The sequence below is a fragment of the Pipistrellus hanaki genome (assembly GCF_964339955.1).
Source record: "Pipistrellus hanaki genome assembly, chromosome: 8".
Taxonomy (NCBI): domain Eukaryota; kingdom Metazoa; phylum Chordata; class Mammalia; order Chiroptera; family Vespertilionidae; genus Pipistrellus; species Pipistrellus hanaki.
In genome coordinates, this window is record NC_140510.1 from 60438590 (window position 1) to 60464345 (window position 25756).

Consider the following 25756-nt stretch of genomic DNA (forward strand, 5'->3'; position numbering starts at 1 on the left):
GACCTTCTACTCTTATGAAATCATATGATACTACATAAGGATACTGGTTATCAGAAAGGAATATGTAAAAAACTTGAAGACTAATGTAAAGACAGAAACATGTTTCTGAGTTTGTTTTGTATCTAATTGCCTTGATCTGTTCTTTGAATTTGAATTGCTGATAAATATAGGTTTGAAACTAGTAGGGGCCAGGAAGACAATTCAAATCTGAAGTGCTGGGACCTCTCTCATGATCCTGCTTAGAATACTCCTATTGAAAAGTAATGACCTTCTCATAGGATCTTATGCCCCAGAGATTCAGGAAAACATGAGAGCTCTGTTGGAGCCTGCTTATCTGACAGGTATGTCCAGGCAGCAAGACAAATGCAGGTACCACGAAGCAGCAGATAGGCTGATAAACTTTAAAATAGGTAGATTCTTCTATGTGTATGCATTAAACAAATGCATAACTGGAACAACACAACTATGACTGCATGAAAATTATTGCTTAAGGAAGATTCACTACATCTTGGACTTCAGGCACACAGAAGTAGATTCAGCATTACACTTATAAATGATAACCCAATCTCAGGACTGGTTCATATATGGTCTACTCATCAGTTTGGGGAGATTTTAAATTTGGATTTTGGTTTGTATTTTTACAATTCAATAGTTTTTAGGATATTCAGAGACTTGCACAACCCATCGCCAAAATCACTTTTATAGCATTTCCATCTCTGAAACAAGTCCTATACCCATTAGCAGTCTCTATTTTCTGCCCAACATCCTCAGACCTAGGCAACCACCAATCTACTTCTGTCTCTATATATGTTCCTATTCTGGACATCTCATATAAATGGAATCATGCACTGTGCGATCATAACACTGACCTCTTTTACTTATTATGCTTCCAAGACTTGTTTGCATTGTAGCACAGATGAAACAAATTACTTATCAGAGCAGCCCTTAACAGGAAAGGAAACTCGGGATCTTGAAGATACATTTGCACGCCCATGTTTATTGCATCATTATTTACAAAGCCAAGATACAGAAGAAACTAAATGCCTGTCAATGTGGCTAATGAAAATGTGGTATCTGTATACAATGCAATATTATTCAGCTCCAATAATAATAATAATAATAATAATAAAAGAAAAGAAGGAGAAGAAGAAGAATATCCTATCTTTGTGACAACATGGATGAAATTGTAAGACATTATGTTAAGTGAAATTAGTTAGACAAAGAAGACTGCATGATCTCACTCATATGTAAAATCTAAAAACAAAAGTCAAACTCATAAAAACAGACTATAATAGTGGTTGCCAGGGGCTGAGGGATAGGGGAAATGGAGATGCAGGTAAAAGGGTTCAAACTTCCAGTTAAGAGTTCTGGGGATATAATGTATAGCATGGTAACTATAGTTAACAATACTGTATTATATTCTTGAAATTTGCTGAGAGTAGGCCTTAAGCATTTTCACCACTAAAAAAGGTAACTAATCTGGCCAGTGTGGCTCGGCAATTGAGTTTAAGCCCAGGAATCAAGAGTTCCCTGGTTCAATTCTCAGTCAGGGCACATAATCTGGGTTGTGAGCTTGATTCCCTGTGGGAGGTGTGCAGGAGACAGCCGATCAATGATTCTCTCTCATCATTGATGTTTCTCTCTCTCTCTCTCTCCCTCTCCCTTTATCTCTGAAATCAATAAAAATATATTTTTTAAAAGGTAACTATGTAAAGTGATGAATGTGTTAATCAACCTGATTGTGGTAGTCATTTCAAATCATCACATTGTATACTTCAAATGTATGCAATTTCATTTGTGAATTACATCTCAGTAAAGCTGGGGAAGAGAAAAGCCTCCTACGAGGTATTTTAGATGTGAAGTACCTTTCAGAGTAGAAGCTTTGCAGATAGCAAATGAGAGGTTGCCTGGAAGTGTGGAGGAGCAAGGACTGAATTACAAAGGGAACAAGGAAAATTCTGGAGTTATTTGAAGTGATGTTTCCACAGACTTATGCTAAAACCATCAAATTGTACACTTAAATATGTGCAGTTCATACAATATCAATTATCCCTCAATAAATCTATTAGATTTCAGGGGGGGGGGGAGAGAAGCAGACTTTAAAAGCCTTACACACCTCTTTTAAAACAAAATGAATCATCTGAACTTGAGATGTTTGCCAGGAACCCCCATCTTGACTTGCCGTCAAAAGCCTTGCTGAAATGAATGGTATTGGAGGACAGCCCAAGAGAACACTAAGCACCAAATTGCTCATGTTCTGATGAGCAAACGTAAAACATTTGGACCCATAAGCCCAGTGTCTCATCAAAATGTCCTCACTTAGCCACAATTTCTCAATGTTCTCAATTATTTTTTAATCAGATTTTAAATAAGAAGTGGCAATGTGAAATTCATGTGGCTATTCTTTTTTGCAAAGAAGAAGAAACAAGAAGGAAGAAAGAAATTGTGGGTGGATAGAATAACAGTCTCTTAAAGATGTCCACAGTTATAATGCCTGCATCCTGTGAGTGTGTTACCTTACCATGGCAACAGGAAATTAAGGTCACCGGTGGAATTAAGATCGCTAATCAGCTGACCTTAAAACAGGGAGATTATTTGGATTATCCAATAACCCAATAACCAGTGGGTAATCCCAGTGTAATCCCAAGAGCCTTTCAAAGTGGAAGAGGGAAAACAGGAGAGACAGAAGGTGCTGTGACTATGGGGAAAGGCACACAATGATGTAACATTACTGGCTTTGAAGACTGAGGAAATGGCCATGAGCCAAGGAGCTGGTGGCTCTTGTCTTGAGCTGCCAGGAGGAACACAACCCTGCCAACACCATGAGGTTAGCCAGCTAGAACCTATTTCAGACTTCAGACCTCCAGAACTGCAAGATAATAAATCTGTGCTGTTTTCAGCCACTGAGTTGGTGATAATTTATTAAACCAGCAGTAGGAAACTACTACAGTAAAATAGCTCTGGCTTCCTTTATCCCCACATTCACTTCACAGGTATTAAAATTTTTGCATGGGCGAAGAATCATTGTGTTGGGAACAGGGGAGTCATACGTGGAAATGAAATTTGTGTCGGGTGCCCACGTACGAAGGTAAGGAACAACACTGTCAGATACTGGAGAAAAAGCAGGGAGCCGTGGGACCCAGCATGGGACAAAGGATAAGGGATTTTTTCAGTTCTCTTTGGCCAAGAATACTGCCAGTCCTGCCCTCGCCCAGCATCTACAAACTGCCATATTTTGTGGCCCAGAGTTGGGTGGGGGTCTTTTTTATTACGGGCCTCCTATCTCAGAGAAAATGGAAGATGCTCCTGTTCTCACCTGCATCTTGGGTTCGGTTTCAGGTCCTCGCCTTCAGTAATAAAAATGTGCAGAGCATTAGCGAGCCTCAGCCAAAGCTATAATCTACGACCGGCCACAAGAGTGTGCACGTGAGGAGACTGCAATTTTTTTTTCCTGCCAAACCAGAATTAGCCGGTACAGGGATGAACAAGCCTGGGATTTGAAATTGTACTGATTGGAAGGGAGCTCAGGTTGGGTTCGGGCTACCTCCAAAGGAACCCTTTTTAAAGACCGAGGTCTGGAGCGCAACGCTTCTCCAGACTCTCACCTGGCTCGACATCCAGCGACAGAGGAGCCCGGAGCCGCACACCGAGGGCACGGAGCCGGGTGGAGCGCCGAGCCGCGGGCACCCACAAACCCAGGATGAGAGGCGACATTGCAACAAACCTCTACGCCAGGCAGTTCAGGGGGCTCAGAGGGAAGCAGCAGGTCCAGGGATCCGGGCCAGGAGCCCAGTGAGGCCGCAGCCCTGCGCGCCCTGAGCGGTGAGTATCCCGAGGCCGCGCGGCGCCGCGGGCCCGGGAGATGGAGAGGCCCTGGGGGCATCTTGGAATTGGGGAGCTGTGGGTGGCACCCCGGAGACCCTCGGGAAGAGGCGGCGCAGCCCCTGGGCAGCGTCGGGAACGGCTGCCTGGCGGTCGAAGGCAAGGCTGCTCGAAGTGCGGTAGTCGCGCCCAGGCAGCTTTGGGGGGGAGGGGTTGCGGGGAGGGGGGTATCCTTAGCTGCTGGCGATGCCACCTGGGCGGCGGGGTAACCCCGGTCCAGGGCGGGGCAAGAGGCTCTCCCAGTAGCCACGGGCCCGCGCGCACGTCCGGGGGCACGGCACCCCTCGGAGCCTACATCGGCTGTGCCCCGCGCCCGTCCCGTGTCCCGTCTTCTCCCCCAGCCTCCAGTTTGGGGCTCGAACCGCCAGCCAGGAAGCGAAGAGGGGAGGGAGATGGGGGACTGGGGCTAGGGGACATTCGGGGTGCGCATTCTGAGGGGACTTCGATCCGCGCCGCTTTCCGGTGGAGCTGGCGGGTTCCGAGCGCGCCAGGGGATGAGGGGTCTCTGGGCACCTCCGAGGGGGTTTCTGGGCACCTCCGAGGAAGGTCTTTGGGCACCTCGGAGGGGCCAGGGATGGCGCTCGGAGGGGGCGCTGAGGCTGGGTGCTGCTCCAGGCGTGCAGATGCTGGACCCCCCACCCCCATAGCGGTTCTCATTAAGGGTCCCAGGGAGGAAAGGGGGGATTAAAATGAGGCAAGAGACCCGGGAGGGCCATTTAGGAGCCAAATGCTGCCCAGGCCAAAGACGTTGTTTTAGGAGCTCAACTCTGCTTACCCGTTAAGCCGTTTTCTTTCCGTGGAAAAGTTGATTCAGCCTCTTAGCAAGGATGAGTGTGGGTTATTAGTGGCGATTAGAAAGATTCCTTCCCCCCTTCTCTGGTTTCTTTGTGGTTTGGTGTGAGTGTGAGAGTGAAGGGGCGGCTGGAGACAAGAAGGGGGCGGGGTGTAAAATAAGCTTTGGAATCTGGCAGGCCCGGGTTCGAGTTTGGGTTCCACCACCTGCTGGTCTAGTTTGACCTCTCTGAACTTCATTGCCTCCATTTGACAAATAGCCTGTTTCCTCATCTGTGAAATGGGACATTGATACCAACTGGACAAGATCATGGTGGAGAAGCCACCCAGCGCAGTGCCAGGCCCACAGAAGGCATTTATCTGCCTCATTGTCCCCAGCCGGGGTCCCTCCGGTTCCTCCTGTGCTGTCCTCCACACAAGCTCAGCACCAGCCTTGGTTGCTCCAGTCCCTTCACCCCATTGGTCTCAAGTGCCCGTCTAAAGGCCCAACAGTTCCTGGGCATCCCTGTCTAGAGGCAAAGTTTCTACAGAGCAAGTTACAGGTGGACCCTCCGCCTCAGGGATCTGGGATCTAATAAAGAACGTGCTGCCAACGTGCTCTGTCCACCTTTGCAGAACCTTGTCATTTTCATTTTAACTGGGCACTTTCCTCTTTGCTTTTTATTTATAATGAGCTCACCGCATGCTCACATCATCACAACAGCCAAATTAAAAATGAACCGCTTGCTCATGAGAGGTACTCTGGTACCAGAGCTGTGGAAATTTAATTCCTTTCTAATCTCTGATGTGTTACTCCATTTCCCCCATTTATGATTTCTTTTTCACCGTTCATGAACTCACATTTGGGGAGAATGGAAGGTTGACTATTGGTCCCAATAGTATCTTGCCATTGACTTCCTTTGCCTTTTTCAGTGTGAAGTCCTAATTTTGTATGCTGATCTTCCAACAGGGGAGCTTAGAATGGGTAATATATTTATTATAGATTGATCCTTAGTGGGAGACCCACGTTTCCATGCCTCCATTTACCCCCGTGTGCCACATGCATGTTGTCATTTTACATATGTGTCAGAACATGGGAAGGGGTGGAGGGAGCCTTGAAGGCCTTACTGTGAAGAAAGACTTGGAGTCTGGGGCAGAGTGGTCCAGAGCCCTCTCTTAATTCTCCCTTTTTCTCCAGGTGCAAGGAGGATCATAATATGTAAACAACTCCTTCTAACTCATAATTATAAAAATGCTAATGTGCTATAAGCAAACTTGGTGGAATAGACAGACATTTTTTTCTTCTGTTGACTTTTGGGCTTTTATATTTGTTTGTTTTTTAAAGGGAACTTTTAAAATTAATTTTAGGGAAGGAGAGAGAAACATCCCTGTGAGAGCAAAACACCCATCCACTGCCTCCTGCATGCACCTCACTGGGGAAGGATCCTGCAACCTGGGCATGTGCCCTGACCAGGCGTGAATCCACAACCTTTCCGTGTATGGGACAACATTCTAACCTACTGAGCCACCGGCTAGGACTTGACTTTTATTTTTAAGTGAACCTGGTTGGACAATAAATTGACTGTGATTCATCAAAACAGGAATTACTTTTAGAGAGACTTAGGTGTGAAACACAGATGGCTCTGGTAGATCTTCAGGGACCTCCTGAGGACCTGACAGAACTTCATTTACTCACCCCCTACCTCCAGCAGCTCTCTCCATCTGACACTGAAGTCTACATGCAGGCTGTGCCTCTTGAATAAAACTGGTCCATTAAGTGCTATTCAACATCTTTACTTATGACAAATAAAACTGGAAATATCCAGAACAGTTCAATGATAACTGTATCTCTTCACCCATAAAATAAATAACTCAGTAAGACTATGAAGTTCTTAACATTGCTTAAAAAAATGATTATTGCCCTAGCTGGTTTGGCTCAGTGAATAGAGCATTAGCATGTGGACTAAAGGGTCCCAGGTTTGATTCCAGTCAAGGGCACATGCCTAGGTTGCAGGCTAAATTCCCAGTAGAGGGAGTACAGGAGGCAGCCAATCAATGATTCTCTCTTATCATTGATGTTTCTATCTTTCCCTCTCCTTTCCTCTCTTAAATCAATAAAAATATATTTAAAAAGAAAAAGAAAATTATTATTTCAATTCATGGGTTGAAAAACTATAACTTTTGTATTACTATTTCAAAAGTGTTTCTTATGTAGATGGAATTTAGGAAAATGCCAAATAGTATTGTTTTATCTTATGAAACAGCTGAGCATTGTCCCACTGATTATAAACGATGTTATGACTTATACTAGTGACCCAGTGCACTGATTCATGCACATTGAAAGGAAATCAATTTGAAGGTGGCCGATGGGGTGGGACTGGGCAAGACAGACCAGACACACCCTAGAGCCAACCTCCCTTGATCCCTCCCCAGCCAGCTGTACCTGGGGTGGCACCATAGCTTGAAGGGTGTCTGTGGAGTGAGTGGCGAGGGGGGGGGGGGGGAAGGGTCCCTCCAGCAGGTGGGGTCTCTCTGCCTGGCCTGTGGGGATCAGGTGAAACTGGCTCTCCCCTGAAGAGTCCTTGAGTGTGAGAGTGCACTCCGCAAAGTTGCTGTGGTACAGGGTGTGGAATACAAACGCAAGTGTGCAGTAACCCAGATTTGGGGTCGACAGTGCCCCAACAACATCATAACCAGCTGAAGGTGGAATCACACAGCCCTGTGAGGAATCACGCTCCCCTGTCTCTGGTTTAGGGGTGTGTCACCTGAGAACCCCTGCTGCCAAGTCACTGCAGCTCCGTAGCTCCTGCGTTGAATGTCTGCCCCCTAGTGGCCAGTGCACATCATAGCTACCAGTTGGACAGACACTTAGCATATTAGCCTTTTATAAATAGAGACCTGGTCATGAAATTCATGCACAGGGGGAAGAGGGTCCCCTCAGCTTAATCTGCACCCTCTTCAAACCAGGATCCCTCATGGGATGTCCAACAGTCGGACATCCCTCTCACAATCCAGGATCGCAGGCTCCTAACTGCTCACCTGCCTGCCTGCCTGCCTGATCGCCCCTAAGTGCTCCCCCTGCCAGCCTGATCACCCCCAAGTGCCGCCCCCCCAGCCTGATCTCCCCACTCAGCCTGCTTTTCGGTCATTTGGTCATTCCTCGCTAACTCCTCTGCCGGACTGTTTGCCTCATGCAGCCTGCTGTTCAGTCGTTTGGTTGTCCCTCACTAACCCCTCTGCCAGCCTGGTCTCCCCACACAGCCTGCTGTTTGGTCGTCGGTCCAGTTGTTTTAGTCATGACAGCCCCTGGCTTTTTATATATTAGGATAGACCAGTCACACCTGTTGTCCCACTGCTCTTTCTGGTCCCTTGGTATTCTGCATACAGCTAGCAGGAACTGAGGGAGGACAACCACCAAACACCCTCAGGGCCCTTTCTAGATTCATCCTCTTGGCCTTCTGACAGTGCAGCAATTTCCTGGGCTATGAGTTCTAGATTGAAAGGGCTGTCCCATGCCTTTCTATCCTTAGGCAGGCTATTCTCTCCTTGTGGAGAGGAGGGTGGTAGCAGACATACACACAAGCCTGGAGTCCACCACAGACTGGACTTCCGAAGGCAACTGGCTCTTAGATTAATTGTCTTTCTTCTGTTTCCCCCCTTTTTTACCATTTAGTCACTAATCTATGGAGGTAAGAAGCTGACCCAGGTGTTGTTTAAAAGATAAAAGAACCTATAGTTTCTTATAAAGTTAATGCATGTTTACTTCGTATTATTTTTTTTTTACCAATGAGATTTTTTTTTAAAGAGCAAAAATTATTTGTAAGTCTGTCATCCAAAAAATAATGACCATCATTTTTCTTTGTTTCACTCTAGTCTTCTTTCCTATAGATACGTATTTTTAACAAAGGGATCATAACATGTGTCCCATTTTGTAGCCCCTATCTATAATTCACACTTTCTGTGTCTTCAGAGTTCAGTGTGATTTGATTTTCAATGGTGGACTTGCTTTGCACTACTATACCATGACTGATTTATTTAACACCTACTCTTTCTAATATTGGATATTTGACATGTTTGTGGAGGATTTTTTCTTACAACCGGTAGTTCTGGGTTCACTGAATAATTTAGTTGAATTTTGAAGCATGAGGAGCAGAAGAGGAGCAGGAGGTAAGAAGGAGAGAAGTATGTTCCCGAAACAAGGAAGAAGAGAAAGTCACACACAAAAGCTTAAAAGAAACTGTGCCAACTTAACCAGTTTGGCTCAGTGGATAGAGCATCTGCCTGGGAACTGAAGGGTCCCGGATTCAATTCGGGGTCAGAGCACATGCCTGGATTGTGGGCTTGATCCCCAGTAGGGGGTGGACAGGAGGCATCCAATCACTGATTCTCTCTCATCGCTGATTTTTCTATCTCTCTCTCTCCCTCTCCATTCCTGTCTGAACTCAATAAATATATATATATATATATATATATATATATATATATATATATATAGAGAGAGAGAGAGAGAGAGAGAGAGAGAGAGAGAGAGAGAGAGAGAGAGACTGTGCCTAGTGTGGGGAGCTGCAGGTGCTTCACAGGGCTGGACTGCAAAGTGCTAAGGTCAGGGGATAGGAGAAGGGACCAGGCCAGGGTGGGGGTGGGAAGATGTGCAGGAGGAGAATCTGGCACCCTTGTAAGGGTGTGGGGGGAGGGAGACTTAATCCTAAAGATAATTTGATGAGGTGGGGAAATTATATGGCAAGACAGCAGTCTGGATAATGGAGAAGTGGTAAGAACCCTGGCCAAGAGCAGGAAGTGTGGCAACTGAGAACTGGACAGCTATTTAAGAGATAGAATCATTTAAAAAATAAAAATAAAAAACAGCCAAAACTGGTTTGGCTCAGTGAATAGAGCATTGGCCTGTGGACTGAAAGGTCCCAGGTTTGATAGCGGACAAGGGCATGTACCTTGGCTGCGGGCACATCCTTAGGAGGGGGTGTGCAAGAGGCAGCTGATCGATGATTCTCTCTCATCGGTGTTTCTAACTCTCTATCCCTCTCTCTTCCTCTCTGTAAAAAAATCAATAAAATATATTTTAAAAAATAAAATTAAAAAACAATAACACGAATGAGGTATGAGAGACAGGAAAAGTCAAGACAGATTCATGCCATTGCTCTTCCACAGGCATCCTGGTTTCCTGGAGCCCATGTCTCCCTGACAAACTCTTAACCAGAACCAGTGCTATAGTGCATGGATCAGCAAACTTTCCCTGCAAAGCATGGGTGGGGGACCCTTTTCTGTCAAGGGCCACCTGGATATTTATAACATCATTCACTTAATATAATTCACTTAATACAAGTTTATGCTGCTATGAGAAAAGCTCCTAGATTTATTGAATTTTGAGTCCTGCCTGTGGTTGCCATGGCAAGGCCAGTCTAAATGATTTTGCAGGCTATACCATCCGAGGACTGGATGCTCCTCACCCCTGCTACAAAAGGTCGTAAAGTAAGTAATTTAGATTTTGCAGGTGATGTGACCTTTAAAAATGTGAAAACAATTCTTAGGGGTGATTAGGAGCATAAAGAAAGAGGCTCTGCGATTCACTGAGTCTGCTTCTCTGTCCTCCCCGTCCACGACAGTACACACCTGGAACATTCCCACAGTTGGAAGTGTTCCCAGTGCATTGGGGATCATTTTTTATACCATCATCCTTCATTGCCATAAAATGATTTTTCAGCAATAATCATTTGTAATGGTCTGTAATAATTATGATTTTATTTGTTCTGTTATAAATCAATTGCTAAAAAAGAATAGATTTTCGCTTTCAAGGCATTATTCAAATTGAGCAAACCATTTCGTGTATTGACTCCAAATTTCACTTTCCAAACCAAAGTTTCTCACCTCTCACTCTTGTACTCTGTTTTGCCATTTTAAATTTTAAACAAAAATAAAATCTCCCTGTGGGCATATAGAGCGGCAGAAGGGTGAAGTAACTCGAGTTCTGGTCTTCACAGTAACTGCTGTACAGTTCTCTCAAATGTCCTGCAGTGACATGTGGCAATGCAGGGACTGCAGACCCGGATTGAGCCGAGGTGAGCTCCAACAACTCTGCACTCTTAGGAATTTGTTCCTAAAACAAGTGTGTGTAGCTGGGCCACACCTGTGCCAGGGCTCAACCAGTGATTCCCTGAAATAATTTCCATGTAGAATACAATGTTTAAGAAAGGATGAGTAATAAAGCAGCCTAACTTGAGGCTTACAGATGTATAACATTGAAACATAACTGTTTGGAACTTTGATCAGCAAAAGATTTTTTTTTTTTTTTTGAGAGGAGTATTTTATTAGTGACATTGTCTAGAATTGCTGGCATGCATTTTTTAAAAATATATTTTTATTTATTTCTGAGAGGAAGGAAGAGGGAGAGAGAGATAGAAACATCAATGATGACAAGAGAATCATTGACCGGCTGCCTCCCGCATGCCCCCTACTGGGGATCAAGCCCACAAGCTGGGCATGTGCCCTTGACCGGAACCTGGGACCCTTCAGTTTGATGTTCTATCCACTGAGCCAAACTAGCTAGGGCACTGCTGCCACATATTGAACATAAAAAAGCAGAGCAACTTCGAGTTAATTGTTTTGAAATTCTCTATGGATGACACTCCACCTAATTGCTAGCCTTTGGGGCAGAGTGCTCCTGTTGCTCTGTGCTTGGTGCTCCACTACCGGTGGCCTAGCAATGGTGCGATGCAGGACTCAGCTCCATTTGGAACTGCCCAACAATCATTTCCATATGTAGTAGGCAATAGTCTCTTCTATTGTATTATCCTGAACATTGAGGCCTTTTCATAACCACTATCCTCCTCATTCTCAGCCAATGTCCTAAACATTCCTACTTCACAAAAAAAAAAAAAAAAAAATTAGACCAATAGGTGTAACTTTCCACCCTCTCTACTCACTATCTTATCTCTGTCCACCGTTACTTTCTCCAGTCTCAGAGGAGGAAAGATTTATCCCCCTGATCAGATCAACTCTCTGGTCCCACCACCTCCAAGACTAGTCATCCTCTCTCCTCCCTCTGTCTCTGCTTCTTTTGCTCCTTATTCTCAGTTCTTATGCACCCCTTAATTCTCATCCTAAACAATAAAACAAAACCAGAGTCCTCCCTGACTTAGCACCACCCCCTCCCAGCTTCTTCTAGCCTCCTTCCTCTTGTTCGAACATCTTGAGAGATGTATCTACGCAAAGCATAAATCTCATCATTAGAGAGCTGTATCTCCCACTATAAGATAGTTAATTGAGTTCTACTTTGTAAATCTCTTCTGAGTTGGGTACACACAAGTCAGTCCCCCTGAGGCTAACCCATTCTAGCTCTATTGAGCACTTGGATCCACAAAATGAGAACCAGAATTTATGCCAGGGCCCCACCAAGGTGAAGCCACTCTGCAAGCCTGCCTAAGGCCAGGTGTCTTCCTTCTCTGATATATTTTTCATCCGTCTCAATAAAGGACTTAAGAATGAGCTTTAAAATCAGAAATAGCTGGGTTCAAACCTTCATTTCCTGTCTGACCATACTGCTTATTACCTATGAGTCTTTGGGAAAGTTGCCTCCTTTCTCTATTTTCATATATTTAAAATAGGGATTATAATACTTACATATAGAGTGACTTTAAAAATTAAACAACTTTCATAAAAGCGCTTCATCCTGAGAAAAAAATGAGAAGTTTTCCCAAATCTGCATGATGACAAAGATTCATCTGAGGGTCTGATATGATGATGGGACCTCTTTGGTTATGATGAGGAAGGAGAACTGTCCAAAGAAGATGAAGAATTTTTTGTTTTGATATTCAATAAAATGATTTGTCATATGTATTTCAGAAAATCTTGGAAGATGTATACAAGCCATGAAGATATTGGGTATGATTTTGAAGATGTCCCCAAAGATAAGAAGACACTTAAATCCCACCCAGACATTGATGGCGGATGGGCTTGGATGATGGTCCTTTCCTCTTTCTTCGTGCACATCCTCATCATGGGTTCCCAGATGGCCCTGGGGGTCCTCAATGTGGAATGGCTTGAAGAATTCCATCAGAGCCGTGGCCTGACCGCATGGGTCAGCTCCCTCAGCATGGGCATCACCTTGATTGTGGGTATGTATAACATTGAAACATAACTGTTTGGAACAGGGTATGTTCGCCTGTCACCTATTGTAAAACTGAATAGTTATGAAATGGCAATTCCCCAACATAAGTAATGTTTTATATTGTTGAAACAGTAATGTTAGTGATGTTACTGTTTATTGTGGTAAAATGTACATAAGATAAAGTTTACCATTTTAACCATTTTTAGGTAAACAGTTTAATGCCATTGAGTACATTCATCACCACCCTCCATCTCCAGAACATTTTTCATCTTCCCAAACTGAAACTCTGTACCCATTGAACACTAACTCCCTATTCCTCCTCCCCCAGCCCCGGCTGCCACCATTCTATTTTCAGTCTTTATGAATTTGATTACTCTAAGTACCTCATATAAGTGGAGTAATACAATATTTGTCCTTTTGTGGATATTGCTATCTGAATATTATGAACACTTGGAGTATTTTTTAAATTGGTCATTTTTAAAACTCTCTTTTGCCCCAAGCTCCATTTTCTTAACTGTTGTAACACAATTATATACCATTACAAATATCTGTTCATTTAACACTTATGAATATTTATAAAAGATAAAAAATTTAGAGAAGACACTATAAAAGTCAACTAACAATCTTATTTCAGAGTTCTAATTAATTTGAAATTGATCATATACTATTTTGAAATCTATTAAACTATTTTTAGGGAAGCTACTGATATAGCAAATAGGGAAGAATAGTAATATATTCTTGCATTTTCTAGTTAAGCTTACCCATACAGCAATCTATGAAACCAATTCTTCTCCAGTTGGAAATACTAAACTAGAAAGTTATTATAAATTTAATATGTTATTATAGCTAATGTGTTTCATTTTGGGAACTAAGCAACTTTCACTGTCAACTAATATGCATTAAGTACTTACCGTATTATATACCAGGTGCTTTCCTTAACAGTATCTCATTTAATTCTAACAATCTACCACTATACCCTAATGTTCACTTGCTCCACATCATTTTATGTCAGTTTTTTTTTTTAATTTAAAATATTTGTGACATATTTTATACTGGAAACATAAATGGCCTTTAACCTTTTTCTGGTTTTGTGAGAGTATGTGTATGACAAACATATGTGTGTTTGATGGGAGTCTGTGACTTTTCAGTGGTTTCTACATTAACAAGTAATCACTTGAATCCAACTCAGAGATTTGTTGATCTTGGCTGGCACTCAATTAATGCTATTTTGGGTAATACACATGATACCAACACAATAATAATACTAATGATAGAAAACAAGGACAAACTGTTATTTCCCAATATGTGGGTGGGATGTGTGTGTTTATCAAAGGGAATTAATGCTGACCTAGCTTTAAAATTAAATAAGGGCATCATTATGTGTGTGAGAGAAATGCTAAGAAATTATATTTGCCTATAACATTGATGAACTGACTTCTTCAACCCTGCGTTGGGTAAAACTGGGACTAAAAAACTTGCATACAAAAAAAATGCAAGTTTTACTGTGATGTAGGGAATGTGCTAGTAAATCTACTTTCTCAATAAGACAGTAAAAGAAAATTGTTCTTCTAGAATACTTAAAATCTTGGTGGGTTTTCTTTTACCTTTTAAAAAATAAAATTTGAAGAGGTTGAACAAAGTACTAGGAAGTGTGTGTTTACAACAAAAAAAGAAGACTCAGCAAAAAGCTAGGGGATATAATATCACAACATTTTCCAAAATACCCGATAAGGCTGTCTTAAGCCGTAAAAACTAGTCCTGAAATGACTGAATATAGGCTTGAAGTTGATCCCTCAAAATAACGACACTTAATGTGTAGTGATGGTGAAATGCGATTGTTATCCTCAGTTTAATTGGGAGGTAACTGTAGTCAGAATTCTGTTTGAGAGCCCAGAATCCCTGAATTCCAGACAATGGAACTTCAGACTGTAGACGAACCTTTCTACAGAAAAGGTACCTAAAAAACATCTTTTGCTGTGGGGCTCAGAAATCATAACACAGCAAGGCTCATAGTTATATCAATGAAAGGTCTTTTATTCTATCTATCATAACCCTAAATGGCTGCTCATTGTCTGGAGCTGCCTGGTACAGGGGAGCTGCAGATGCATTGAGTGTTTTTCCAAGCCAGAAGCCATCAAGAACAGCCCCCTTTATTTAGTACTTACTACATGCCACACCAATATTATGTACATGATCCGATTTGATCCAACAGCAATACTGGAGGCCAGCCCATCATCTCCATCTGACAGGAAGAGCATGCAATGTTCAGAAAGATTAAGTAACTTACCTAAGGTTGATCAGCCTGTAACTGTGGGACCGGCTTTAAACCTAGTCCACTGGACTCCAAAATAGTGCCTACTATACCACACTGCCTGCCACGATGTCCAATGAGAACTGAAAATACATCTGAAGTAGATAAATACAGATTGTTTTTGTTTTCTAATCACTATAAGCACAATTGGGTTATCTCTTTTAAATTAAAAAAAAATCTGTGAATTGTGTTACAAACTTGAAAGCCATTTCTCTGTTGAGCAATGAGTTGCACATGGGAAATTCAATAATTTCATTCTTAGCTAGCCAGTTTCTGCAGAAGGTTCCAATTTTTAACATCTTATTCAGGTTTCCAGCAGACTTTGTGATAGCTCTCAGAATAATTCTTGATGGAAACCATATTATTAGGGGACTCTGTGGACTGCACAGGATCACTGCCTTGCTAAGCAGATTTAGAGCAGTGGGGTCAGTCCTGGCTGCACATCAGAACCCCCTGGGCGCTTTTAATAACCGTAATGCTAGGGCTGCACCTGGACCATTACATCAGGATCTCATGGGATGAGACCCAAGCATCAGGGTTTTGGGGGAGGGAGGTGTTTTTTTAAAAGCTCCTAAGTGACTCCAGTGTTCAGCTAAGGCAGAGAGCCACTGATTTAGAGGCTCCTAATGCCTATTGCCGTGAGGGGTTGTTAGTCCAAGAGACCAGGAGTTCATATCTAACCTCATCTATGATTGTATGCCAAGGCACTCTTCAGATTGTTTCTGCCCTCACCTGAACTGTTTTTAACTTACGAAATGCTTGGATGGGCAAGAAATCATCACTTCCTCTGGGTATTTCCTGCAACAACATAACACTTTATTGTGTGGGAAATGGGCTGAGATTCAGATTTCCTTCTGGAGAAGAGAGCCTGATGATGAATAATCTCATTCCAAAACACAGAATTGCTTTATGAAAGTGGGAATCATAGCCAAAGGACTGTATCTCAGTCTTCTCCCCCTCTCCTTAGACTGGGTGGGGAGTTCTTCTCCTTTTGTTGAAATAGCAGTGCAAGCTTTGAGATGCTGCTGGCCATCAATAAACAATGGTCAGAAAACAGAACAGTCAGAAAGCTTAGATCTATAGTTTGTAACTGTGGAGGAGTCATTTGGGGCATTTCTGGGTCTGACTTTGCCCACCTGCAAATCATAAATGACTGAAACTCCAGCTTGAATTGGGCAAAAGTTAATAAATCAAAAAACCAGACACCACTATTAACTAATGTTTCTATCAGTAAAGCAATTCATATCTGCACTTGGGAATTTCTCCCCCTTTTTCTTCAAATGCTTTCTTCATGTAAGTTTCATAAGCAGGCAGAAATACTGGCTTCTGGCCTTCCTGTAATGTAGAAAATATGTTCGTGCTACTGCACTGTGATCTGTTGGCCTTTCAGATCCTAAAAGGCCTATTAACAGCTAAGCCATGAGTCATGCATTTTTCTCTTTTTAGCCTTTCATTTTGGATGCAAGTAGTGAAATGACCATGGGTTTTAAAAAAAATAAAAATATTTGTAAAGACATCAAAGAAATATCTTCAACTTTGAGTTTCAGTTGTTCCCAATAATTCCCCCAGATGTTTATCAATAGGCTTACATATTTGTATAATGTGCATATTGTAGAATGTGCTTATTGTAGAATACCTAAAGAAGTATATTTATCTAGAATATATTTACTATGTTAAATCTATTCTAAGAGATTTATCTACTGAATTATTTTCTGTAATGTGATAGGGTTAAGCAAATAAGTCCTTACCCTCATAATTTTTACAATTAACCCCTCTCAAAACCATTAGTTCAAAACAAAAAATAAATAAATAAATAAACTCTTAGCTGACTGTGTACCCAAATATGCACATGAATATAGTTAGAATTCGACAGAGCGTTTTTCAGTTTTGGCCAAAAGGGGAAGCTCCTTAGAGTTCAACAAGTTTTTAAACTGCATAATTTCACCTGAATACAGTTATAAAACTATGTAAGATAAAAATGATAAAAATAAGATTATGATAAAATCTGCCCTCTTACTGAATGTTGAGTATGGCTTCACACTGTACTGTATTGCTAAAATCTGGATTGCTATATGGATAAGGAATCATTGATCACAAGGCAAGCATTAGGCTTCAGTGACATCAGAAATTACCACAACATCAGGAAGAAAACAAAGAGGATTGACAAAAGCTAGAGCATCATAGTAAAGTAAGCACATAGTAAAGAATGTGTGCCATGTAATACTGTACGGCTGTGTGCATCGGGACATCTTGCATAATGAGTGTTTTCCTGAATCTCCACATGGTGTGATAAATGCTGATGGGTCCAGTCTGATGAGTCCTTTTCAGCTTGGCTTGCATCTGGTATCCTCATGACAACAGGCTCTAGGTCCTTTGCCTGAAGCCTGGGAGTTCTGAGAACCCCCTTCCTGTACTCCCTTTTGGGTTTGGAGTCAAAAACTGAAATGTGCACACAAGCCAAACACTTCATGTAAATGAGGGCAGGAGGCCAGATATAAAACTAAGGCGAGACTGGGCAAGCTAGAGATGGTGTGATGCTGCTAAAGGGACCAGCTACTGCTCAGCTCCAGCTGACTTGAGCTGTGTGGGAAGATAATGTGCTGCCACTGAACTTTTTTAAATTCTCTTAATTTTAAATGGGACCAATCATTCAAAACATTTTAAAAACATATTTGGGTACACAGTCAGCTAAGACTTTTTTGTTGTTTGAGCTAAACAATATGCAATGACACGCTGAATGGAGTCCCTATGTCAGTTTAGGACTTCTGCTGTGTTAAGAGAATGAGCCAATTTATCTATTAATATTTCAGGTCTATCTTCCTTGAAAGTCTAGAACCTTGTGCTCACCAGTGAAATTGTTAAAAACCATCTTTGCATGCTAGGAGCCTTTTTTCGCATAAAGCAATGGGGTTTTGACCCTTTGAAGTCTCCAAGGTGTATTACCGCCCCCCTAGCTCAGAATGTCTTCTATACCTAGGTCCCCCTTTGTGTCTGAACCTCTCATGTCAGGTGGGGTCCCTGACTCTCTCATGTATGCAGGATTTCCACACATATGTATGTATTAAATTTGCTTATTTTCTCTTGCGAAGAAGAAGAAGAAGAAGAAGAAGAAGAAGAAGAAGAAGAAGAAGAAGAAGAAGAAGAAGAAGAAGAAGAAGAAGAAATACATGCATAAAGCAGTGGGGGTGTTTTATTTAACAGACCTAGAAAAGTTTCATTCTTTGTCTTTCTGTGGGGATTTTCTAAGCAGGCAGGAAAATAAAATGCTCTTAGACCATTCCTGTCCATGTTCTGCGGCAGGACCCTTCATCGGCTTGTTCATTAACACCTGCGGCTGCCGCGGGACGGCGATCGTCGGCGGACTCGTGAACTCGCTCGGCTGGGTGTTGAGCGCCTATGCCGCCAACGTCCATTACCTCTTCATTACCTTCGGAGTGACAGCTGGTAAGCACAGCGATTTTATTTTAATTTGACACTAAATGTTTTGATTGGGCACTTTGGCAATGAATGTTATTGTGCAGAAAAGGCGCCCATAGAAGTATTTTTGTCTGTCTCCTCCATCGCCGCCTCCTCACCCCCATTTTACCCTCCAGGAAATAATTTTTAATATACTAACTATGCCTTAAGTATGCCAGAACAACCTAGCAACTGTACTTGGTCTAATAGATTTTCTTTTATAGAGCAAGGAAAGAAGGGAGGAAGGGAGAAAGAAAGAAACACCAATGTGAGAGAAACACATTGATTGGTTGCCTACCGCATGCACCCCAACCGGACCTAGGAGTTGAACCCACAGCCTCTTGATGTCACAGGCAGACACACCACCCCCTGAGCAACACCAGCAGGGCACTCACTAGTAGAATTTAATTAAATCTTCCGTACCTGGTTCTAAGCGCTATCCTTTCTCTTACAAGTAATAGGAAAAAAGGGAGGTAAAAATACAGATATAGGTAACATATTCAGGAAATTAATAACATCCTCATTTAAAAACTGCAGGATTGAGCATGAATCACAGAATAATCATTTTGTCTTTTCGCCCTGTTCAAATTAATGACATGGCAGCAAAACCCATCTACATGTAGAGACCTAAGAAGCAAATCTAGAGCACAGTTAGAGGGGTGGTCCCCAGTGGAGAGGTAAAAATTGGCTGCCGGGCAGCACGGTTTGCCTGTTCGTTCTGACAAATATCTCCCCAGCCATAATTTCCTTTATCAACAGGTAGCAGCATTCACACGGATAAGAAGTAGTACAGGCTTTTTTAGAAACGTGTCCTCATAACAAACAGTCCAATGAGCAGAACCCGCACAGGAGTTCTGTGTTATCGGTAAGGAGATAAACACTCTTTCTGCTGAGACTGAGACACACCGGGGACTCTGGGCAGACCTGTGGGCCCCCCTATGAAATCGATCTGGTCGTGTTTGGTTATATGGACTGTGACTTGATCCTAATAACCAGGACTTGAGACTTAGTCTCATCATTTAGAGATTTCTGTAACATTCTTTGTTTAAATGGAATTTTATTTCTTGCAGTTAATTGCTTATTGATCCTCAAACATCTCTTTATCTATTTACTTATTTTTTTTCATCCATTTATTTATTCAATGAATGTTTATGGATCCAAAGAAGTAGGAAGAAAATTAGAAGGCTTTGAAAGAAAAGTATTTCTTGAGACACTTGATTGCTCCCATTTTTTTTTTTTTTTAATACAGGAAAAACCCAAAGAAAGAGTCTCTGAAAACACATTCACCTACCTTCCCCACAAAAATATGTATATAACTATAGTTAAGTGGAAAAATTAGCTAAATCGGTTAAATTAAAATGAGCCAAATGCTGTTGGGCTGTCATTAATTGGGCATTTTGAAGCTGCTTGGTGATCTAGCCCCTTTATAAAAAAATAAAAATTTTTAAAAAGTTAGATGCAAAAATATACTGCAAAGGCAGGTGATGGATATATATTTATATCACTGTACAGTTTGTGTTTGAAAGAAACTTTGTTGGTATCCTTCATTCCTAAAAGCATTTCAGACATATTTGTTTGTATCTTTCTTTTTTTGCTTTTTTTAAAAATATGTTTTTATTGTTTTGAGAGAGAGAGGAAGGGAGAAGGAGAAATAGAAATGTTGATGAGAGAGGAACATCAATGGCCTGCCTCCTGCATGCCCCAATAACCACTGAGTCTGTTTTTATTTTTAACACCTTAACAATTAAAATTGGGTAGGAATGTTCTCTTATTAAGCAGAAAATTAATGTCTATTTGAGCAATTTTTCTTAGCCAAGAGAGTCTGGACAAATTTCTTCAATTTTGCCTGGTGGGATTGGGCCTAAATGGGCAGTTGGACATCCCTCTCACAATCCAGGACTGCTGGCTCCAACTGCTCGCCTGCCTGCCTTCCTGATCACCCCTAACCGCTTCTGCCTGCCAGCTTGATCGCCCCCTAACCACTCCCATGCCAACCTGATTGATGTCTAACTGCTCCCCTACCAGCCTTTTTTCACCCAACTTCCCTCTCTGCCGGTCTGGTCACCCCTAACTGTCCTCCTCTGCAAGGTTGATTGCCCCTAACTGCCCTCCTTTGCAGGCCTGGTCCCTCTCAACTGCCCTCCCCTGCTGGCCATCTTGTGGTGGCCATCTTGTGTCCACATGGGGGAAGGATCTTTGACCACATGGGGGCAGCTATCTTGATCTTGTGCTTTAGAGTGATGATCAATATGCATATTACTCTTTTATTAGATAGGATATAGGCTTGGTGCACGGGTTGAGGCCGGCTGGTTTGCCCTGGAGGGTGTCCCAGATCAGGATGGGGGTTCTTTGAGACATGGGGTGGCCTGGGCAAGGGGCCTGTGGTGGTTTGCAGGCCAGTCACACCTCCTGGCAACCCAAGCAGAGGCCGGGGTATCTGGAATTTATATATTTTCTACAATTGAAACTTTGTAGCCTGGAGCAGAGCCAAGCCTTCTGCTTCCTCTGTGGCTGCCACCATTTCTGTTTGGATTTGTTTACCTTATATAATTGAAACTTTGTAGCCTTGAGTGGAGGCTTAGGCAGGCTAGGGCAGGCGGAAAGCTTGGCTTCTTCCATTGCCAGAGAAACACAAGCCTCCCTCATGTTCTCTGTGGCTGTAGCCATCTTGGTTGGGATTAATTTGCATACTCACTCTGATTGGTTGGTGGGCGTGGCTGGTGGGTGTAGCAGAGGTATGGTCAATTTGCATATTGCTCTTTTATTAGATAAGAATAGGACACTGCCATTCTAATGTTGGGAGATCCAAATGGGGCCCAGGATCATTGAAATGGGGATTATGATTTCTCTGTACCTAGAACTTGAACATACAACCCACAACCTCTATTTTAATTTCATTTGGCCAGTATTTTAATTTAATTTTGTTTATTTTTTTAATATACTTCATTTTGTAGAGCAGTTTTAGGTCCACAGTGAAACTGAAGAGAAAGTAGAGAATTCCCCAAACCACTGGCCCCAACACAAACATCCCCCACCAGCGCTGTAATTTTGACAGTGAAAATCACAAACAGTGCCTACTTTCTAAGAAAGAGACAATACAATTCAAAATCAGAGATACAAATAAGTGTTGGGTGGCTTTGACCTCAAGTGTGTATGTTTATGGGCGCATTATAATTTCTTATATTCTTCCAGCTAATTTGTGAACAAATCGGCCCCTTCCTGAGGCATCTGCAAATTGCCTGGAGGTGAACTTCATCCCCTGTAAACCCTTTCCTGGATGCTTTGTGCACTTGGCCCTGACACGGGAGCCCTCAGGAGCCATGCGTTCTTTCAGCCAATCCATAGGCACACAATGTGTGTCCTGGGCAGTAAGAGACAGTACCAGGGATGACAGGAAAGCACGGCCCTGCCCCAGAGCTTACTTCTGATGTGAGCATTGATCTTTATCCTATTACCAAAATAACTTGTATTGCAAAGCCTGGTGGGGGAACTGATGGGCTAGAAACTTTGGGGATGACCCTCTTGGTAGTAGAACAAGTAATTTTGAAAAATACCAGTTGTTGTTTTTAAATAGCTCAGAGACAAAAATAATGCAATGCAGGTGATCTTCAAATGCTGCCAGTCCTGGAGATGGCCATTTATGTCGTGCTGTGTGCTTTGTCTTCCCCCTTTCCATCTCGCAGGCCTTGGGAGTGGAATGGCCTACCTGCCGGCCGTGGTCATGGTGGGCAGATACTTCCAGAAAAGGCGCGCCCTGGCCCAGGGCCTCAGCACCACGGGGACCGGCTTTGGCACCTTCCTCATGACGGTGTTGCTCAAATACCTGTGCGCGGAGTACGGGTGGCGGAACGCGATGTTCATCCAAGGCGCCGTCTCCTTAAACCTGTGTGTGTGCGGGGCGCTCATGAGGCCCCTCTCTCCTGGGAAGGAGAGAAAAGACCCAGCAGGGAGAGATCCGCAAGTGCCCCCTGCTCACTCCACGGAATCTGTGAAGTCCAGCGGACGGCTGGGCAGGGCAGACGACAAGGAGGGCAGCCCCGGGCGCGAGGAGACCCTGGGCGACCTTGCGGACCAGGCGTGCCCGGAGGAGGCCGGGCGCAGGAAGAACCTGTGCGCCTTCCGGGTGCTGAAGATGGTGAGCCAGCTGACCCTGCGCGTCAGGAAGGGCTTCCAGGAATGGTACTCCGGCTATTTTGGGGCAGCCTCCCTCTTTACTAACAGGGTATTTGTAGCTTTTATTTTCTGGGCCCTGTTTGCATACAGCAGCTTTGTCATCCCTTTCATTCACCTCCCAGAAATAGTCAATTTGTATAATTTATCAGAGCAAAACGACGTTTTCCCCCTGACATCCATCATAGCAATCGTTCATATCTTCGGGAAAGTGGTCCTGGGCATCGTGGCGGACTTGCCCTGCATCAGCGTCTGGAATGTCTTCCTGATGGCCAACTTCACCCTCGTGCTCAGCATTTTCCTTCTGCCACTGATGCACACGTATGCCAGCCTGGCGGTCATCTGCGCCCTGATAGGTTTTTCCAGCGGTTACTTCTCCCTGATGCCCGTCGTGACTGAAGACTTGGTGGGGATTGAGCACCTGGCCAATGCCTATGGCATCATCATCTGTGCTAATGGCATCTCTGCATTGCTGGGACCACCGTTTGCAGGTAATGTACAAGGTTTTATTTTATTTTATTTTATTTAACTTTTAATTTTTTTATTGATTTCGGAGAGGAAGGTAGAAGGAGGGAGAGAGAGAAACATCGACGATGAGAGAGAATCATTGATTGGCTGCCTCCTGCATGCCCCCTACTGGTGATTGAGCCCACAACCCCAGGCATGTGCCCTGATGGGGAATTGAATCCTCACCTTCTGGTTCATAGTCAACACTCAATCACTGAGCCACACTGGCCAGGCAACCATCCATACAAAGTTTTAAAGCTTAGAGTGCATCTAGATTATTAGCTTGTGTTCATCAATGTTATGAAGTCCAGGGTAAATAAGAAGGAAGTTTCCATTTGTGTACATGCCTTTTTTCCTTCTCATTCCTGCCCCCAAATTTCTCACTTACACATTTTAGCAAGTTAAAGGTCACTCTTCCATGTAGAATGCACATGAGCTTTTGATCCTCATCTATAAAGTAAGCTGCCAGCGATGGAGTGGATAGGCAACAGGATAATGCAGAGCCCCTACAGGACTGAAGGGTGCAGGCTCTCCCCAGCGCCAGCTGGTTTCTGTCCCCAAGCGATAAGGAGAACTATTGCCTGATCTTCTATTGCTGGGTGAGGGGGCAGTCTCCCAAGAGAAACTAAGACTGGAACACTTAGGTGACATTTTCAGATTTTCAAAAGACTGTAAATCCAACAGAACACATCTATGGGCTGGATCTAGCCCTGTAGTAATTTTCTATTACTGCTGGAATAAATTGCCTTGAACATAGTGGCTTCAAACAGTACAGATTTATGATCTTGCAGTTGTAGAGGTCAGGTTAAATTGGATCACAATGGGTTAAAATCAAGGTGTCAGCAGAACTAAGGAGGACTCCGTTTCCTTGCCTTCTACAGCTTCTGGAGGCTGCCTGCTTTTTTGGCCCCTGGTCCCTTCCTCCAACCTCTAGCCAGAAGCACATCTCATCTCTCTCTGAGTCGGACTCTCCTGCCTCGTGCTTTTACGTATGGAGACACCCATGATTACATTGGGCACACCAGATCATCCAGGATAATATCCTATCTCAAAGCCTTTAACATAAATCCCCTTTGCCACGTAAGGTAACATTCATAGGTTCCAGGGACTGGGACTTGGGCATTTGGGGAAAATTGGAGAATTCTGCTTACCTCAGGCTTAGTTGACAGACATCTACGATAAGGTCTCTCACATGGATTCACCTCAGTTCAACAGAAAATTTGCTTTTTGCAATGAGTGTACCAGAAGTCCTGTGCCAGTCCAAGTACCTCTCTGCAGCCTCCTATGGGGAGGGTTTACACTTTGTGGAAAGGCACATAAGGGTTGGGCAGGTAGATTCAATTCCCAAGAGGCCAGGTACTGGGGAAAGATGACAGGGTCTACCCTCTATCTAAGGATTGAAGGCAGGGACTGAAGCCAAATGTCTGGAGATGGCTATCAGGGTGGCCAGGCCAGGACAGGTGGCAATTGTCATAGCTGCCAGAGGTTGTGAGCCGTTTTTTAAACTACCCTGGTAGAGCCTCACCGGTTCAGATGTCCCTGCTCACATCGTCTGCAGGAATACCTCTTCTCAGTGGGTGGGGAACCCATGGGTGCCGGACAAAACCTTCCCCGTCTCCTCTTTCCCTGTCTTTCTACATATCCTACTGTTATTGCCTGTCCTAGGGACCCACTGGTGGAAGGCTTATGGTGACATACCCATCTTTAAGTCCCCATCAGAATTTGAAGTTTAAGAAGTCGTGAACTTCATGGCTGCATGGCTAATAGCATTGGCAACTGGCTGACTAAGGTTAAGGCCTAAGAATCACATTAGGAAATTTGAAGACTATCTATGGGAACTCCTGGATCAGGCTGCTCTTCTTCTCTGCCTAGCACAGATGCAGACACAGTATTTCTAGGTGACAAACTATTGGCAGCTGAATAGTCTGAACTTGCTCATTGATCTCATTGTACAGAATTCTCTATCAGTCAGGGAAGCCTTTGGCTATAAGAGAACACCCTGCCACTAGTAACTTAAGCAGAGATTTAATTATGTCATGTAATGAGAAATCTAGAGTCCTGGGACTAGATGATAGTAGGACTAGATGATAGTGGGACTAGATGATAGGGCTCCACCACACCATTCTCATTTAAATATGAAGGAGGAAGGAAGAAGACTCAATTCCAGCTGACTTCTACTTATGCCTGATTGGCCAGAACTAAGCTTCCAGGGGGACTGAGAATTGGAGTATTTCTTTTCAGCCTTTATACAAGAAGAAGAAAAAGAGAAAAGAATTGGGATTGGGTGTTGGATAGGTCAACCAATGGTACTTCCCAGAGATGTTAAACTGAAAAGTCCATTAAGGGGATGAGGTTATTGTGGCTCACCTACCCTCTTGTTGGAGGCCCTTCATTTTTATATTGTATGTGGAAATGGAATCTGTCATTGGTGGTCCTTTGCATGATCCACAGGTACTTTCTGCTTCCGATGGTCAGTCTGGGATTATTTGTATACTGACCACCAGATTTCAACAGCAGCACCACAACACAGCTGAGAG

At 43.3% G+C, this 25756-nt stretch overlaps 2 protein-coding genes across 8 annotated transcripts in view; one reads left to right on the plus strand and one right to left on the minus strand.

Moving 5' to 3' along the window:
- Nucleotides 1-4769, minus strand: part of LOC311626451 (putative G-protein coupled receptor 148) — a 40176-nt gene extending 35407 nt beyond the window's left edge. For 5 of the 7 annotated variants that reach the window (XR_014795685.1, XM_084891859.1, XM_084891858.1 and 2 more), the window contains exon 1: nucleotides 4658-4769. The gene's annotated coding sequence lies outside the window, so the exon portion shown is untranslated. The remainder of the gene's footprint in view (nucleotides 1-4657) is intronic. The other 2 variants (XM_084891860.1, XM_084891862.1) reach the window with 2 other exon arrangements.
- Nucleotides 3150-25756, plus strand: part of SLC16A14 (solute carrier family 16 member 14) — a 29610-nt gene continuing 7003 nt past the window's right edge. Inside the window, exons 1-4 of the mRNA XM_084891836.1 lie at nucleotides 3150-3822; nucleotides 12511-12782; nucleotides 18387-18530; nucleotides 22226-23203. Coding sequence (XP_084747962.1) covers nucleotides 12524-12782; nucleotides 18387-18530; nucleotides 22226-23203 — 1381 coding nt within the window. The 5' untranslated portion in view covers nucleotides 3150-3822; nucleotides 12511-12523. The remainder of the gene's footprint in view (nucleotides 3823-12510; nucleotides 12783-18386; nucleotides 18531-22225; nucleotides 23204-25756) is intronic.